The sequence below is a fragment of the Mastomys coucha genome, unplaced genomic scaffold, assembly GCF_008632895.1.
Source record: "Mastomys coucha isolate ucsf_1 unplaced genomic scaffold, UCSF_Mcou_1 pScaffold8, whole genome shotgun sequence".
In the NCBI taxonomy this organism is placed as follows: domain Eukaryota; kingdom Metazoa; phylum Chordata; class Mammalia; order Rodentia; family Muridae; genus Mastomys; species Mastomys coucha.
Window position 1 is genome coordinate 77,266,039 of NW_022196914.1, and position 16,910 is coordinate 77,282,948.

The following is a 16,910-nucleotide window of genomic DNA, read 5'->3' on the forward strand; positions in this document are numbered from 1 at the left end:
CCCCCCCGCTCAACCAGGCCACTCCCCAAAAAATGACAAAACATCTAAAATAAAAAAAGTTAAATGCCAGATTGTCATTAAGAAGAAACTATCAGAATTCTGCCCTGAAGAACAGCAACGAGTAGACAGCAGTGGACTGGAACAAAGTTTTGAAATCAAAACCAGGCCCAATTAGCATGGGTACCTGAGCTCCGGTAGCGATCTCATCAGCAGCTTCATTCATCACTCCCAGGGTTTGAAAAGCAAACACACACAGCTCTCGCTCACATACTGTGGGCTGCAAAAGAACAGGCATCAACTATAGTATAATTTTCCATTTTTCAATTCATAAATGTACAGTTGCTCTACATAATGAACAGGATGTATAGAGCTTAGAGTGTTGGAAGAAAGGAAATCATATCATATTACTTATTAATAACCAAATTCTTAGACTGAAGCAACAAAAGTCTGGTAGAGTCACAACTACAATAACAAATGATCCATTCCAGTGAGTTGTAGGCATTTTCATTCAGAACAACTTAGCAACCGATGAAAAGAATATTAAGCAGTAAAATACATCTCTCTAGCCAAAACATAACGCATATTAAATGTATGCATTTAAAAAAAATACATCCCTCAGTTGTGTATATAATGAAGTCACAGACAAAACTGCATTAAAAAAAAAAGATATAATGGGTGAATCTCACTTTTCCTTAGGAAATTTATTTGTGAGAAATAAGCCTCACTCCACTTACTCGCTACCTAGCTCTTGAAAGATTGGTTTTGTTGCATTTGTTGCACAGACTCTTGACTTCAATAACTTCCTGAGGTCAACAGCACTGAAATATACACTCTCCAATTACTTTGGAGGAGCTCTCATCTTTCAAATCTAATATAGTGTCATCGCCTTGATTTATCTTATCTCCCCAGTTACATTGCATTAGGTAGCTGATGAAGCCTAACACAACAGGATCCACTGTGCCTCTGCACAGCAGACAAAAGGCATTTGTTGGTGCCACTGCTCCTGTTCTCGATGCTTCTAGAGGATGGCTTAGTCTGTTGCGTAGCCACTGGGAAAGTATAGTTCCACTCTGGACATCCTCTACCTTCAGAGGGGGCTCATATGTGTGGCTTCATGTATAGAAAGCCTGAGTTGTCACAGTTTTCTCACAGAATCCCTGAAGAGAGTCTACGAAGAAAGATGATTTGCTGTATTTCTTTTGTGAGTCCTAACAGTGCAAACTGATTCTGTTTCAGAACTGTTGAAACTGTGGGCAGAGATGGGGGTTGGAGGTGTGTTCTAGTCTATAGTCAGTGCTTTGTGTCGGGAGAAGCACAGAGCAGACTGTTCAATTTTGACTATTTTTCAATTTTGACTATTTTTGCTTTTACTTGAATGTTTGCAGTATTCTAAAATGTTCTTCAGTCTCTTATGAGTATCTTGGTATGCCTCAAATTTTCCCCAGGCATGAGACTTTTTTTCCTTTGACCATTTTCTTGGAAGTAGAACATGCTATGAGCTGACGCAGCAGGACCAACTATTACTGCACACTAACTACAACATCCAATATTATATCCATGTATCAATATAATAAAAGTGAAGTTGCACATGAATGAAAGCTCAGGGAGATGGAGCTTGGAAATCATGACAGACGGACAAGACTTACCTGTGTACCACTCGAAGTGAAAGCAACATGGAAGGTGCTTTCTTTTGAATAATACTCTAGTCAAAGAGCTCACTATCCTTTTAGTAACTACAATACACTAATTCCCAAGCTGAATAACAAGGTATTGCTTATTTACTGATTGAAGTAATCATCAGCTCTATGTGAATATTTAACAATTGAATGTACTTACTTAAATGTGTATATATATGTGAATGGGGCAGGCATGCATACACACACACACACACACACACACACACTCACACACACACACTCACACACACATTCCTCAGAATATAATACATGGAAAAAAGAATATAATGAAAAATTATTTGCAATTAAAAAAACAACAGAAAATAATTTTTCAGTATTATGTTGCTGTTTTAAACAGAAATAAAACACTTTAGGTCAACATATTTAAGAGTTCATCAAAAACTTATAAGAAAAACTTATGAAAAATCATTGTAGACAGACACTGATATATATATATATATATATTCATGTCTTGTCATTGACAATCCCAGGAACTAAATCTCATCTCAGATTTTGTTTAGCATGAATTTCAGTAATTTACCCAGTGAAATTTTTCATGCTTTCTTCCACATTCATTCCCCAGACTGCGCTTAAAAAGCTCTAAATCCCATATATTTGCCAACTGTCCAGTTTTTTTTTCCAGACAAGAAACCTGCATTTTTATGATGAAGCTATGACAATTACTTTGTGGACATGTTTCCATATTTTATACATTTTTGGCTAAATGGAGACTACTTCCCATATTCAACTGTGTAAAACTACTCTCTGGAAACACCATAGCACCCACCACACCCGAGGAAGGGAATCAGGGAAGCTAGGAAGTATGTCTGTCTGAAAACAACAACCAAAACAATTTTCTGTTATTATGAAAAACTACTAGTAAAACTATAATTACATTCTTACAAAGACGTATTCCCCTCTTTTTTAATGTAGCAACTAGAAAGTAAGTGCTCTTATTAATTTATCACCATATTAAACCACACTTAGGTAGTGCTTGTACACTGTCAAAACAATTCCAAGTGTAAGATGCAAAAAACATTCAAATTTGTGATGTTTCTGAATCCACATACTTGTTTTGTACAGTAATACCCTCTTCTTGCTTATCTTCATTATATTTGCAAATTCCAATTGTCAATTAAAAAATGGTCCTAATAAAAAATTCTGAAATTACATAAGGTGATTAAAATGAGGTGTCTCCCTCACAGCTGATCAGAGTGCAAAGAATGAGAAACTATGGGGTGTGTGTCTTTAAGCGGGATGTCTAGACCTCACTCCCAAACATCTCAGGAGACATTCTAGAAGAAGATAGAAAGGGTTTTTTTTTCCTTTTATTAATTTAAAAAATAGATTTTCCCCTCATATAGTATATCCTGATTATAGTTTCCCCTCCCTCTCCTCCTTCCAGCTCCTCCCCACCTCCTCTCCCATATAGATCCATGTCTTTATGTCTCTCATTAGAAAACACATAAGCATATAAGAAATAATTAAAAATAAAATGGCAAAATAAAAACTAACACATTAGAGTTGACCAAAAGAAGAGAAGGAGCCCAAGAGAAGACAAAGAATTAGTGGCCCACTCATCCACAAACTCAGAAACCCCAGAAAAACACTAAACTGTGTAACCCTCATGGCTTGAGGCCTGCCTCTCATAACCACACCTCTCTGCCCACCTCCTGCTATTTGCCATGTCTCGTTCCTGGTTCCAGTTACATCGGAAGTCCCACCTCTACAGAGACCAAGAGAAGTCGCTGATTGGGCCGGCATGCTGACGAATATGTTGGAGGGGTTTACCTCACCTATTCTATCTGTTGGCTTGTTACAAACAGGGCATTAAAATTCAAGATGGCTGAGCAGTCACGACTCCCGTCTAAATGTTTTTTAAACCTTCCACGTGGACAGGTATAACTTTGGCCACCCTATATTCTCCCAAACTCTCTCTTACTGTTGCTTTTCTTTCTAACTCCATTTCCCAGAATAACCCTCTCTTTAACATTACTGCTGGGTGGTAACAAAACTGGAAACCATAATGTGTATGCAGAGGATGTGATGCAGACCCGTTTAGGCCCTGTGCATGCTGCTTTAGTCTCTCTCCATGTGTTCATGTGAGCTTTGATCGTGTTGATTTAGAGGACCTTGCGTTCTTGGTGTCCTTGCATCTTTCAGCTCTTATACTCCTGAGGGCAGGAAGGTTTTAAGAGTCAGGGTTGAGAAGGATTACCAAGAAAGTGTTTTCTGGATACAACAGAGCCATTACACTCATGAACTCACAGCCACTATAGAAGCTTGCACTGACCTGCACAAGGTAAGGCCAGTCAGACTTCCAACACAGATGGAGAGGGGTGTCATGGCGTTCCAATTCTAGCTGGGGTGCTTAGACAGCTAAGACAGCTGGGGTAGGCAGTCAGTGTTCTTCAGGGAGGAGGCCTCTGATAGACCCCATACTCTAGTGAATGGCTCTGCAAACATGCGCATGTAGATGACATTGGATGGTCTTAGCTACGGAAAGAGGACATGAAGATGGGAGTCGGGTGCAGCCATCTCATTGGGAGAGCTCGGATGTGGAATATGGGACTGATATGTATGAAGTACATTGTGTGCATTTATGAAAATTCTCAAAGAATGGATGAAAAATTAGGCTTCTCTGCTCATGGAAAGGGAATTGTACTCAAGGAAGATAAAGAGAACCATGCCTGGCACCATGTAAGGAGTTACATTGTAGGCAAGCCTTTTCACACTCTAAAATGACTCCTGCATGCCCCTCATTAGAAACTGCCATGATTGACAGTTTCAACTCTAAACAGTACGTGGCCACTTAACATCTAATAATAGATACGTGTAATAATGAGTTTATTTCACATACTTTAATAGAAATCACCTAGGCATAAATATATGCAAGTTTGGCATTATTAATTCTTATTTTGTTTTAATATGTCCCTGTAAGATTTAATAATTATGCATTGGGTTGGAGCAATCAACTCCCTATATTTTAGACTATAAAATTACACCAAGTCCCGCCATTACTGACAGGCATATTTACTATACAATGCTTGCTGTTTACCAACTTAAAAGCACAAAGTACATTTCTATGTGTCCTTAAGTATGTTTCATTGTAGATCTTTTCAGCTAAGATGAATGCACCTAAGATTGTTTTGAATCAAAGCAATTTAAATGTGAGCAATAAAAACATATTTCAAAAACTGTTTCTAAGCCTCAAAGAATATTTTAGAACCTAACCGGATTTTAAGGAATTTGCATTTTCAATGAATTTAAATTACCCTTTACTGAGAATAGAAATGTTACAACTCTGGAGGATTTTGTTATGCATTTATGTAGAGTAAAGCATAGTGTTGGGGATGGTTTTCAAACACTTCCGCTATGATCTTTTTGTTCAAACTAAGTATTTCATAGAAGTCCAACATATTAAACACACAACTGGATCTCATTGACCCTGGAGCATATATGCAGCTGTTTTCAAATCTGTAAAATGGGGATGAAAATAACATCCAACTCAGTGAGTTGATAAGAAAGTTAGGCAAGATTCATAAACGCTTCCTTTAGCAATGGAGAGCCATTTCCATGCTAAAAAAAAAAAAAATGAATTAAATTAGCCTAGATGACCCCATAGTGACTTTACGTTAATGTACATAAAAATAAAAGTACTGAATAAAACATACTAAAGTATTTAATAAAGGCTGTTTGTTGTAGTACATATAACATTTTAGTTAATCCAAAATGTTAGATTGTTGCTGAAATATTTCCAATTAAAAAGAGAAAAAAAATCAGTTTAAGGGTAAATTCTCAATTTAAAAAGTGTCAAAAAATGAGAATAAATATTCATCTATTAGGAACCACACCTCTAAGGTTTTAATTCTTTGTATTTCCAGTTTCACAGGCAAGGCTTTGCAAGTATTTTGTAGTCAAGACAGATATTTGAGTGCAGACAGCTTTACTCTCCCTTAAGAGGCACAGACATGACAAAGGATCAGGCCAGAGGTGTGCTCATGGGGCAGGCTTGGCTTCTGGATGGGTGCTTGGTCACTAACGCAGGCTTCAGCAGGGAAGGTGATCTAACAGGCTTTCCGAGGATGTTTAGGTGAAGGAAGTGCCAACCAAATCAATGGACTAACCCACTGAGTGATTAATAATTGATCAAACTTGAGAAGTTCTAGAAAAAAAAAAAAGAAAGAAAGAAAGAAAGAAAACCAGCAGTGTGGAAGTGCTACCAGACTGGGAGAGGAGGTCTCTGGGGCCTTGCCTCTGAAGAGGGCCTCTTGTCTCTCTCCCACTGCCTCTCTTTGCTCCTGTTCTGTCACATGCTGCTACCATTACGATATGTAGACTCCTCACAGGCCCAGTGCATTGAAGGCAGCTGAATGTGATCGTAACTCTTAAACTTACTAACACATATGGGAAACAGGAAATGTGTCTCTTAAGCAGGGACACAGAATGACAGCCAGTACCAGTACCAGGATGCTAAAGCACACAGATGCACGGTTTTCTCCATCAGAGACAAACAGCTCACAGGAAAGGCTCAAGTAAGATACAACAGTAGAGGGGAAAGTAAGGCCACTAGGAATTTAGAGGCTTTCAGGCACCACGCCCATACTTTCCTGTCTCCTGAAACACTTGAAGGCCTCTCTAAAACATGTGCCGCACTGCCACTCCAGTGCCTTCCAAGGGGACAGATTTATTCACCAGGTTTTGTGTTTTGGTTCTGTGATAACAATCCACCGTAGTGCCAAAAACCCAGTCTCTAGGAACACTCCTATGTTCATTAGATTCCATGTATTACAGATTTACGTGCCATTTAGAAACATTGTTAGCAAGTAAGGAGAAAACTGGCACCTGGGAACACTTCTAAATAGCACTTTCAGAAAGTATGTATCACACGCACTGATCAACAGAGTCCTCTGAGAAGAGTAACAGAACCAATATTTTAGGACTTCAAAAGCAGAGAGGCAAAGGACATTTGCATCTTAAGAAAACCAGACTTGAAGGACAATATTGAGAAATAATGTAAGCATGGAAGACAAAGATCTTAGGATCAGGAGCTGAGGAAAGCCAAGTGTTGTCTGGTCTGTTGAATCACCAGCTGTGTGTTCATAATGCACCCTCCTCAGGATTTATTACACCTGGAAATATGTTACAGGACTGAAACAATGGTCAGGGAATCACTGCTTAAAATCCAACCAGAAACTATGTATGACTCTTAAATTTACCACAAAATGTACTGCAATGTAAATCAAAGAAAGACATAGAAAAACAAAAACAAAAACAAAACAAAATTACAGAGTACCGAAATTAGGAAAAGCCTCTGTCAAGAGAATTAAGAGATGGCTCCTTCTGTTTACCCCACTTCAACATAAGATGATGCTTTGATTTTCACTGCCTGACATGATTTCACATCACTTACATCATTATTTAAAAGGCCTAAGGTATTTCTCTGACTTTGTTAGGCCAAAAATTCTCAACCTGCAAGCTAGGACCTCTTTGGTGGTAGAATCATCCTTTCACAGGGGATGCATATCATATATCCTGCTTAACAGCTATTTATACTATGACTCATAACAGTAGCAAAATTAAAAATATGAAGTAGCAATAAAAATAATGTTATGGTTGGAGGCCATCTCAACATGAGGAACTGTATAAAAGGGTCGCAGCATTAGGAAGGTCAGTGCCTTAGGCTCTGTTACAGCAACACTGAACGATCTAATAACTAGCTACAGAAAATACTTACTTAGAATATTGTTTTCTCTCCAACCTTCACTGGTGGGGAAACAAAAACAAACAAAATTTGGAGTGAAGCAGGAAGAATACTAAGAGAAACTGTGGTATTTTTGCTACTTATAAAAATGAATTGTCAGCAAATTAAACCACAAAGATCTTGTGTGCAGTGAATTTAAAAAACAAAAACGTGGTCATTCAAGACTGCAAGTTGAGAGTCTGCTCTGGTGCTACTGTGCCTGGTTAGAACCTTGTCTTTGTTACAAAGCATCGAAGTATCACTGAATAAAATACATCCTTCCTCACCTGTGACATGGAACTAATTAATGTTCACAGAGGATTGTATGCTAACAACTCAAAGTGTTTTGCGCACATAAAACATACCTAAGGAGTGTCTGCTATTGATGAATCCCTATTGTTCTCTGCAGTGGAGACAGCACTGCCATGGTCAACGCCTGGACACTAGCAACTGCAGCTCCTCAGAGGGGTATGCAGAGATAGGGGACCAAGTGCTGCAGCACTCCATGCATCAAATGGACAGCTTTCTTTGAAATCGTGTAATAATTTAACAAATGCACGTATTTTATGCTGAGAGTAAAACAAAAGTAGACTTTCAGAAAATGGTATACAGACTGTGAGGAAATTTTTCATTTATTTCCCTTGAATAAAAATAAATAAATCATAAAACCTAAAAATTATTTTAATAAAATAAATGGTTATCTATGTGAATCTTGAGATAATAAAAACATCTGATAGAAATTACTGATTTATAGGCTGTGTGATTTATATTTTTCAAACATTCTGAAGAGCAAGACAATCTTCCCCCCTCCAAAGAGTGGAACAAAATTGACCATGGGACCTTCAATCTACTAATCCTTTAATTAATGTTGGAGATAGAGTGCAGAAGTCAGCCAGAATCAAGTTCAAAGCTCTGCATCCAAATACACAATCTGAATGGTGTTGAGCAAAGTGTTTAATCTCTGTGATTCAAAAACAAAACAAAACAAAGCAAAACAAAACGAAAACTCTCCTTGAACCACAGGAGCAAATCACTAGTTTGTGTAGTAAGGAATCAATAAGCAAAGGAATTGTCCACAATGCACAACACACCTTCTCAATAAATAATCAGGTCACATATTAGTCAATCATAATCTTCACATTCATATTTTACTGTTTCTCAAAGTATAACATAGACTTTACTACATAGGCGTAGTAGAATGCATTTCTTTTAAAAACACTGAAATGGGCAATGATACTAACAAAAATGTCTTAGTAATAACCTACCCTTCCACCTTTCTATAAAAACTTTAAAAACACTCTTAAAATGTTTTAACAAACTCAAATCATTTGGGAAAATAGCTTAAAGTTTGTACTAAGGCAAGAAGCACTTACTCAAAATAAAGTTACAACTTGGTAAGAATGTGAACTATTCATAACAGCTCACAGAAAAAGGAATGGAGGCCATTCACAAAGTACTAGGATGGACCCCATCTAATGGACAGACACCTGTTTGTCTGTGCTTGACCTGCAACTCACCCAGCACAAAATCTTATACAAGGATTAGGACTGGACACTAGTCAGTGTCCTTGGTCATTACAGAAGCAGTAAGTAACAACGGAGGCAAACAACAAAGCAACAAAGCTGCTTGGGAGGAAAGACTAATAAGAATGTACAAGATGCATGAGGACCATGAATGGCTTCTACAGATGCCTGGGAAGACAGAAGGCCACGTACTTGGCCAGGACTCCATGTGCTACAAAGAATTGTAGTCAGTCACAGTGGCTCCTGAACAAAAAGAAAAAAAAAAAAAGAAGACAAACAAACAAACAAAAACCCAGCATTTGAGATGTTTTGGCAGGAGGACAGCCACAAGTCTGAAGGCAGTTTGAACTAGATAAAATAATTCTTGGCCAGCCGAAGCTAAGCAGCGAGACCATGTATTTAATTGAGAAGAGGGGGAGGAGAAAAGAAAAGAAAATCTGAAAAAAATAACTAAACAAAAACATCAGAAGATGGCATTAAATATCATTTCTAGATTTATTATTATTAGTAGTAGTACAAGGAGGAAATTCAGGATAGGGAGAATTGTAAAATGTCAAGTTCAGTATTAAAGGAATGCTCAACAAATACACACCCTTGAAAGAAATGGGCAGTCACTTTTGATAATTTGTCAAGAAATAAATCCTAGAAAGGACAGAGATCTGATTCACAGGCTGTTGCATTAGTATATTCAGGATGCTTAGCTGGATAATGGATGAATGGAAGGAAGGAAGGAAGAAAAATGGAAGGAGGGAGAGAAGGAGTGAAGAAGGAAGGAAAAAATGGAAAAAGGAAAAGAGCGAGCAAGCCAGCCAGGCAGACAGGCAGGCAAAGAAATAATAAAGACCCAGGTACAGAAGAAAGGCAAGAGAGGGACAGGGTCCAGGAAAATACAGACACTGCATTGAGCAACATTTATAAGATGATTAAAGAGCCAAGACAAGCAATCTAATTAAAGATGGTATTTCCAAAGAATCAATAAATAGAATTTATAAAAAGGAAATAAATCCTGGGGTTGACCACTATCAAAACTAATATAAAATGCACTAAGGCATGCTATGAATGCACTGGAGGAGTTCACGAACATTAGTATGTAGACCACCTAAGATGTGTAATTCAGTAAGAGAACAATGAAGGAAGTGAGCAGAGGCTAAGAGGCTTACTCAGTACCATCTCATACATGTGCATTGATGTTGGAGTCCTGAGAGAAGGAAAAGATGTGGGAAAATATTTGATGAAAGAATATCTCCCAAAAAAGGAAGTCTGAGGGAAAAAGATATATATACCTCAAGAAAGCCCAATAAACTCCACTAGGATAAAAGTAAATGTACACATACCTTAGTTAAAACACTGAGAACCCTGGGAATGCACATCTGTAATCCTAGCACTCCAGAAGCTACTGCTAAATGATTGCCTGAGGCTCCAGGCTAGCCTGGAGAGGTCTTGTCTCAGTAAATAAAACAAAATAAAATAAAATAAAACAAGAGAAAAATTACAGAAAATCAAAGACATAAGAAGCAATGTGCAGAGTTCACACATAAAAGGAATCCTTCACACACATACACACACGTGTGCCAGTTTTTAATTTGAACAACTCACCTTCCAATGCATGCACAGCTAGTGATTTCCGTTTCCACACACCTCAGGTGATATGACAATACTGTCACTGAACTAACTGGCAGTTTGGACTTTCTTCTGAAGCTCCCAACACTACTGGGTAATTGTGTGGAATTTGTATGGAACCTCTTTGCATACTGTCTTAAAACTATGTGGTTTTGAACAAAAACACTAAAGTACTCAAGTTGTCTAGCCTTATAAAAGTCTGTTCCCAGAAGCCATGTGCTATTAAATAAGCATATAAATATACAGTTTATGACACTTATTGCCAATATAGAAATAGATAAAAAGATGACAGACAAAAGGAACATAATCTTAGTAGAAAATTACTTACTCTTTCACAGATGCCCCGGGAAGTCATATTAACTCCTTTCCATGCAAATGATAGCACTTAATATATGTTAAATAATTTTCCTTAGGGAGTACTTATTCTAAACACTTTTATTTGCTTATCTACTTGTATATTGGAATGCATCCGCTTGTAAAACACATTAATGTGAAAGTTCAGTCAATGAGAACTTACCCTAAGCATGGGGCCATTTTGAAACACGTGTGGTTCATCACACACGACACAGTATTCATTCAGTACAGGGATCCGCTGTTCAGCAAACTCAATGGTCTGATAAAACAATACAAGGATATAAGCAGTGTGGTTCTCAATTGATGTGCGCTCCCAGCAGGGACTAGGTGCTCCCAAGAGAACATGCTCTTAACTCATACCTGCACCAGGAAGCCGCGGTCTCTGATTGGAATGCATTTTGCACCATTTGTCTATAAAAAGCAAAGTTTAAAAAAGTAATTTTTTCACTGGGGAAAGTGTCACGATTGCAGCTCTTACCTTCTTCAGAAATGAATGCAGATGGCCACATTAGTATTATCAGATATTATAGTATCAAAATGTTGGATTTCTTTACTAATTCTGTCATAGTTGCATAATCTGCAACTTTGCCTAAACAAAATATTCTTAATTTCTCACCTTTTAGTAGAAATGGCTGTCATTATTACATGAAAAGAAAGTTAATTTATTCTATTGCTGACCAAAAAGAAGTCTACACCCTCATTAGAATATTTAAATCTTATCACCTTTCCTGTAAGGAAAATTATACGGCTGCTAAAAAGGTTCCTGTACTCAATCTCTTACTGGACTAACTAAGAACATGGAAAAATATGTGTATTTTCTTTTACAAACCAGCTGAAATTATCTTTCTCAGTAAAACTATCATGGAAAACTATCCTTATTTAATTGATTGACACAACTTTCTCCATGTCATTAAAGCATACCTTTAAATGGACTTTTAAAATAAAATTCATATAAAATTATAAAGACTGTCAAGGTTTCCTAAAACAAGTATAATTTTACAGTAGTAGCTGTGATTCAGTTGTAGGGGAAAGTCTATGTAAGAATGATTTCCTAAAAGTAGTCTCTTATTTTTGTCAACTTATATATGACTGACTGTATCCCTATGAATCATTAAACCGACACTCAAAATACACACATATTTAAAAGAGAAAACAAAATTTTCATCAACCATTACTATATAACTACATGTATAATTAAGTCTGTCATAAGTTGGCTATAATGTTAGTCAATGGAGAGGTCAATTTTGTGTAAGGCTGATTCACAGTCAATACCAACCATGCAGTCATCCACTGAACCCACGTTGTCCTCAAAACTTCATTAGCACAGAATGGACATTGAGAAAAACTTCATGTGAGACTCTTGGACTCTATCACTGATCACAGTGTTCACAGACAAAATTTTCTAATATATAACTAGAATATTATTCTTAATCATGAGACAAGTGTCCTCCACCACTCATGATGTGAGAATACTAAATGGCCTGCTTAATAAAGATTAAAAGCTTTGTAAGTCTAATTTAATTCCTTCAATTTTTAGTAGCATTCAATGATAGGAATATGAACCAAAATGAAAATCAGTAATTACATTTTTTTTTTTCAGAACCCATACTAACTCTTCTAGGCCTGCCATAAATACTGGGTACACAAAAATAATATTTTCAAAGGAAAAACACAGCAAATTTAAAATCAAAACAAATAACATGTGTCTTTTTCTTTCCTCTCCCCGGTCTTATAAGAAAATGCGAACAAATCTCTTGCCCCTTAGCTACATATAAGAAGGGGAGATGAAAGTGTTTACGCACAGGAGGCTGGGAAGAAGACGACGATGGTGTTAAAATACCGATGAGCCCTGAGGTAAGCGAGAGCCTCCTGCCCTCTGCGTTGGGTTCCTTGAAATGCTCCGCTTTCGATGATTTGGGGGCACTGGAGTAAGACTTGCTGAGCAATTTGTGATTTTTCAACCCATATAACTCTTCCACTCTGAGATTACTGGAGTAAGACCTGCTTAGCAGTTTGTGGGGCTTCAAGTTGGTGTTGTGCTCACATCGTGGGTCTCCAGAACAAGATCGAGTCAATAACTTATGGGACTTGAGTGTGAGGCAGTCCTCCGGCTTGCCGGCTGTTGGGCAGGGCCGGCCCAGAAGTTTGTGCGATTTAATGGTGGACATCGCCTGCTCGGCCCTGGGGTCGCTGGACAGCGAACGCCCGAAAGTCCTGTGTGACTTGGCACACATATCATCAGCTTTGACAGTACTGGAGCAAGTCCTCCGCAGCAACTTGTGTGTTTTAGAGATGCCGTCTTGTTCGGGTTTCAGTTTGGATTTGCTTTTGCCACAACCAGGGGGAGGATAGCTGGGCGACCTTGGAGATGAGCAACAATTAACACAGGGGAAATACTGGACAGTAGGGCCCCAGCTCAACTACTGGACAAATGTTGGCCACCCCATTAACCGCCGCCCTGCTCTGGGTGCAGAATGGGTCACAGGAATTAAACCACATCTTTGCCGATAAGACTGCAACCTGGCTTCTTCCTCTGACCTATAGAAAGAACTAACCCCAGAAAGAACTAACTTTTGGAGAAATCTCTATTTTAAAACAAAATCTAGTTCATTTTCAAAATTTAGTTCATTTTCCAATATCAACTAAAACAGACAAATGCCCATCTATGTTTTAGATGGGACACCTGTAACTCAGTCTTTCATTGGAAGTCATAAATAAAATAAGTAGACAGTTAGCAAGAAAGAATACTTTTAAACTACATGAAAACAGACTCTCTGGGGGCTCAGCACTGGGACAAAGACGAAGACGCTTGTTACCAACCTGCGCAAGGTGGAAAACAAATGCAGAGGAGACTTCACTTTCTTCTCTGACAGCTTCTTACCGTGCGGGCAATTGGATTTTTCTTTGCTCTGTTTCCACTGCTGAGAAACAAACGTCTGCATGATTCTGTCAACACAAAGGCAGTAATGTTAACACAGTCCCAATGGCACCAGAACAAGTACTTCCGGTTTTGTTAGTTAGATGGTTGGCAGATTGGTTTGGGGGGTGTTGTTGCTGTTTGGCTTTGAAAAGATGTATTACAGTGTAGCCCTAGCCTGGAACTTGATACAAGAGCCAGGATGAACCTGAACTCCTAGGGTTTAGACAGCCTCTGCCTTTTTAGTACTGCAATCTTTTTAGTAGTGCCCATCAAAAAGGTGAGCACCAACAGTTAGATATATTCTGCACTGAGAATGCATTGTCAAGGAAATATAACACAGTCATAAGTAAAAGGCTAAGTTTGAGTTGTGAAAGAATTTTCATATGAAGGAAGCCAGATATAAGAAATTACCATGACTTTTTTATGATGACTTATATCATAAAAGTGATTAAGAAACCTACTTATTAATAAATCAGACTAAAATGTTGCTATAATTTAAACCCTCAAATTGTTGGAGAATTTATGAAACAAACGATTTAAAGAGAATCCTGAGAGCAGTCTCCAGGATTGATAACTTTTATGCAAATTGTTTGAAGCGAAGCCAATGTTTACTTCATTGCTCCATCTACGCTTTTTCTTCATGAAAAAGAAAACCAGATTGTAAAAGTGTATGTAGTAATAAATGTTGTAAAAAATACATAATCACCAAACACAGGTCATTCACCTCTATATATGATTAAAAAAACTGTATATTCCTAAAGTATCTTCGTTATTATCACAAAGTTGGAACTTAGTAATTCCTAGCCTCAGAATTTTCCACACCATCTGCTTCCTTGATGCTCCATGGAAAAGAATTTTATGGACTCAGACAGCATGTATCTGCAAAGAACCTGAGGCTAAAGCTATGATTCCCCCACTCCCCTGTCACAGGGCAGGAAAGTCCTGTAATGATGATATCTCTGCACATGAGAAATTTTACAATCATATATTATATGTATTATACATTCAACATTTTTATTTCCTTTCAAAAATTCCTTCAAGCTTGGTTGACATGTTCTTTTGTTATTTCTATAAACTGCTTCTAAGAGAGAAAATTGCTGCCAGTATTTGTTTATCAGCTAGACTATGCCAGGGACTAAAATGGAGTCTTGTACATGAGAAATTTCCTGTTCATTCCAGAAAATGGTAATTATTCCATACATTGGAATAAGGCATCTGTTCAGTGGAAAAAGTGTGAGTCTTAGCAAGACAATTACCAAAATTCCTCAACATCCTTCATATCTCAATTAGTCCAGATAACCATTTCTACCTCCAGCATCCTTTCTCCTGCTATCTGTGATGTGTTCAGGAGAGACATGGAGGAATTGTTTGTCACCCTTAGGGTAGCAGAAGTGGTGGGGAAAAAAAAGAGGATAAATTGTGTTGATTGATGCTGTGATGCTAACTGCACAGGACATTTGCCTCTGAGCCTAAGAGCAGGGTATCTCTTTATTCTGCTTTTATTTAATATCTGAAGACTGTTTTCTTATTCAATATTTCAGGAAGATGAGTGTATTATCATGATCATTATTTCTCCTTGATACGAATAAAAAGAAAACTCAATGGAGCCACTCTTTGAACCAATTAAATTCAGATTCTTGTCTTTCTATGCTGAAGAAAGTCCCTGTTCCTATGACCTACCACCTGAGAAGACTACAAAGTGCACGCTGGATAAGCTAATTGGAACCAAAAACTTAACAGGTTAAATGGCCAAAATATCTCTCACTTTCAGGTTATTCCAAAGTGTGGCTTTACCAGCTAACACTGGCTGCTCTTAAATGTGCTATAAGTCCTAGTTGTCCTTGGATGTAAAAGGCAAACAACTGCTTCTTGTAAGACAGTTAATATCAGTGCTGATCTAAAGTGCATGCTAATGTGTGTGTTTAGGTGTATAGTGTATATATGTGATCACATGTGCTATGATGATTATCTTCTCATAACACAGAGCCACAGAATATTTAAATACTTGCTAAGTGAAGAGCAATGAGACAAGTGGTGTCTCAGCTACTTTCTGATGAAAGGTTCAGGGTTGTCTTGATAGACAGAGCAGAGGTGGGTGGGGAGGAAGAATATATAGGGGCAACATCATGATTTGCCTTCTGTTGATTCCAGAAGAACAACACACATGAGTACTATTATACTGTCACTGTCAGCCATGGCCAGTTTCAGCAAATACCATCTGGTGAAACTGTTCTGTGTTGATTTAAATGTTGGGCCATACAGTTCATGTGTAAATTGTGTTTCTATAAATGTAGAACTTCACAAATTAGGAACTGTTACCTAATTCTACATTTGCATTTCACATGTATATGAGGCCAAAGAAGACCCATACTATTCTCTCCCCATAACAGAATTTAACTTTGATCAAGCAGGCATAAAGTCATGTACGGCTTCAGGGCTCTTTCCACTATCACTGATACCATCGACCATTAATGGGAGACACCTCATCCCATGGATCACAACTTCTATGTCAGGTTAGACATGGACATTATTTAAGTATTCTCTCTTAAGCTCTTTTGTTGACTTGATACTCACACAGTATTCACTCAGTGCCAACCACATTCCTCAACACTTACATAGCAACAGGGTACATATGTTTACATGACATATAGACAGCACGTGGTTCAGAGGGAGTGAACCAGAAACAGATTCAAACTCTAGCATTTTCTGTCTGGCTGGCTTTTAAGAAACTACTTGTATGCTCTAGGCTTCAGTTTCATCACTGAGGCAAAATGATAATAGTTCCTGTGTGTCACAAAGTTACCGTGGAGAGTGAGTGACTGCACCTGTATCGGTGTTTAGAAAAGCAGTGACATATGCTAAGCACTTGGTCCTGGTGCCTGAAAACAGCAGGTAAAGGGTCACAGAAAACACTGATGGTGGTTACATACCTAATAAAAATCTATTGAAACCATAAATTCCAAAATAGCCTCATTCAGTATGTTTTTGGGAAAATGACAGCTTTGAATCTTAGGAATTATCATGTCATCAAATAACATAATAAATTATGTTATTTTTACTAGATAGGACCAGAA

General features: G+C 37.8%; 1 protein-coding gene across 1 annotated transcript in view; it reads right to left on the bottom strand.

Annotated features, from left to right (window-relative positions):
* Nucleotides 1-16,910, bottom strand: part of Parp8 (poly(ADP-ribose) polymerase family member 8) — a 166,204-nt gene that overhangs the window by 28,535 nt on the left and 120,759 nt on the right. The window contains exons 12-16 of the mRNA XM_031360006.1: nt 13,737-13,862; nt 12,719-13,277; nt 11,277-11,327; nt 11,080-11,175; nt 185-277 (exon numbers count right to left, since the gene is read on the bottom strand). Of these exons, the coding sequence (XP_031215866.1) occupies nt 185-277; nt 11,080-11,175; nt 11,277-11,327; nt 12,719-13,277; nt 13,737-13,862 (925 nt within the window). The remainder of the gene's footprint in view (nt 1-184; nt 278-11,079; nt 11,176-11,276; nt 11,328-12,718; nt 13,278-13,736; nt 13,863-16,910) is intronic.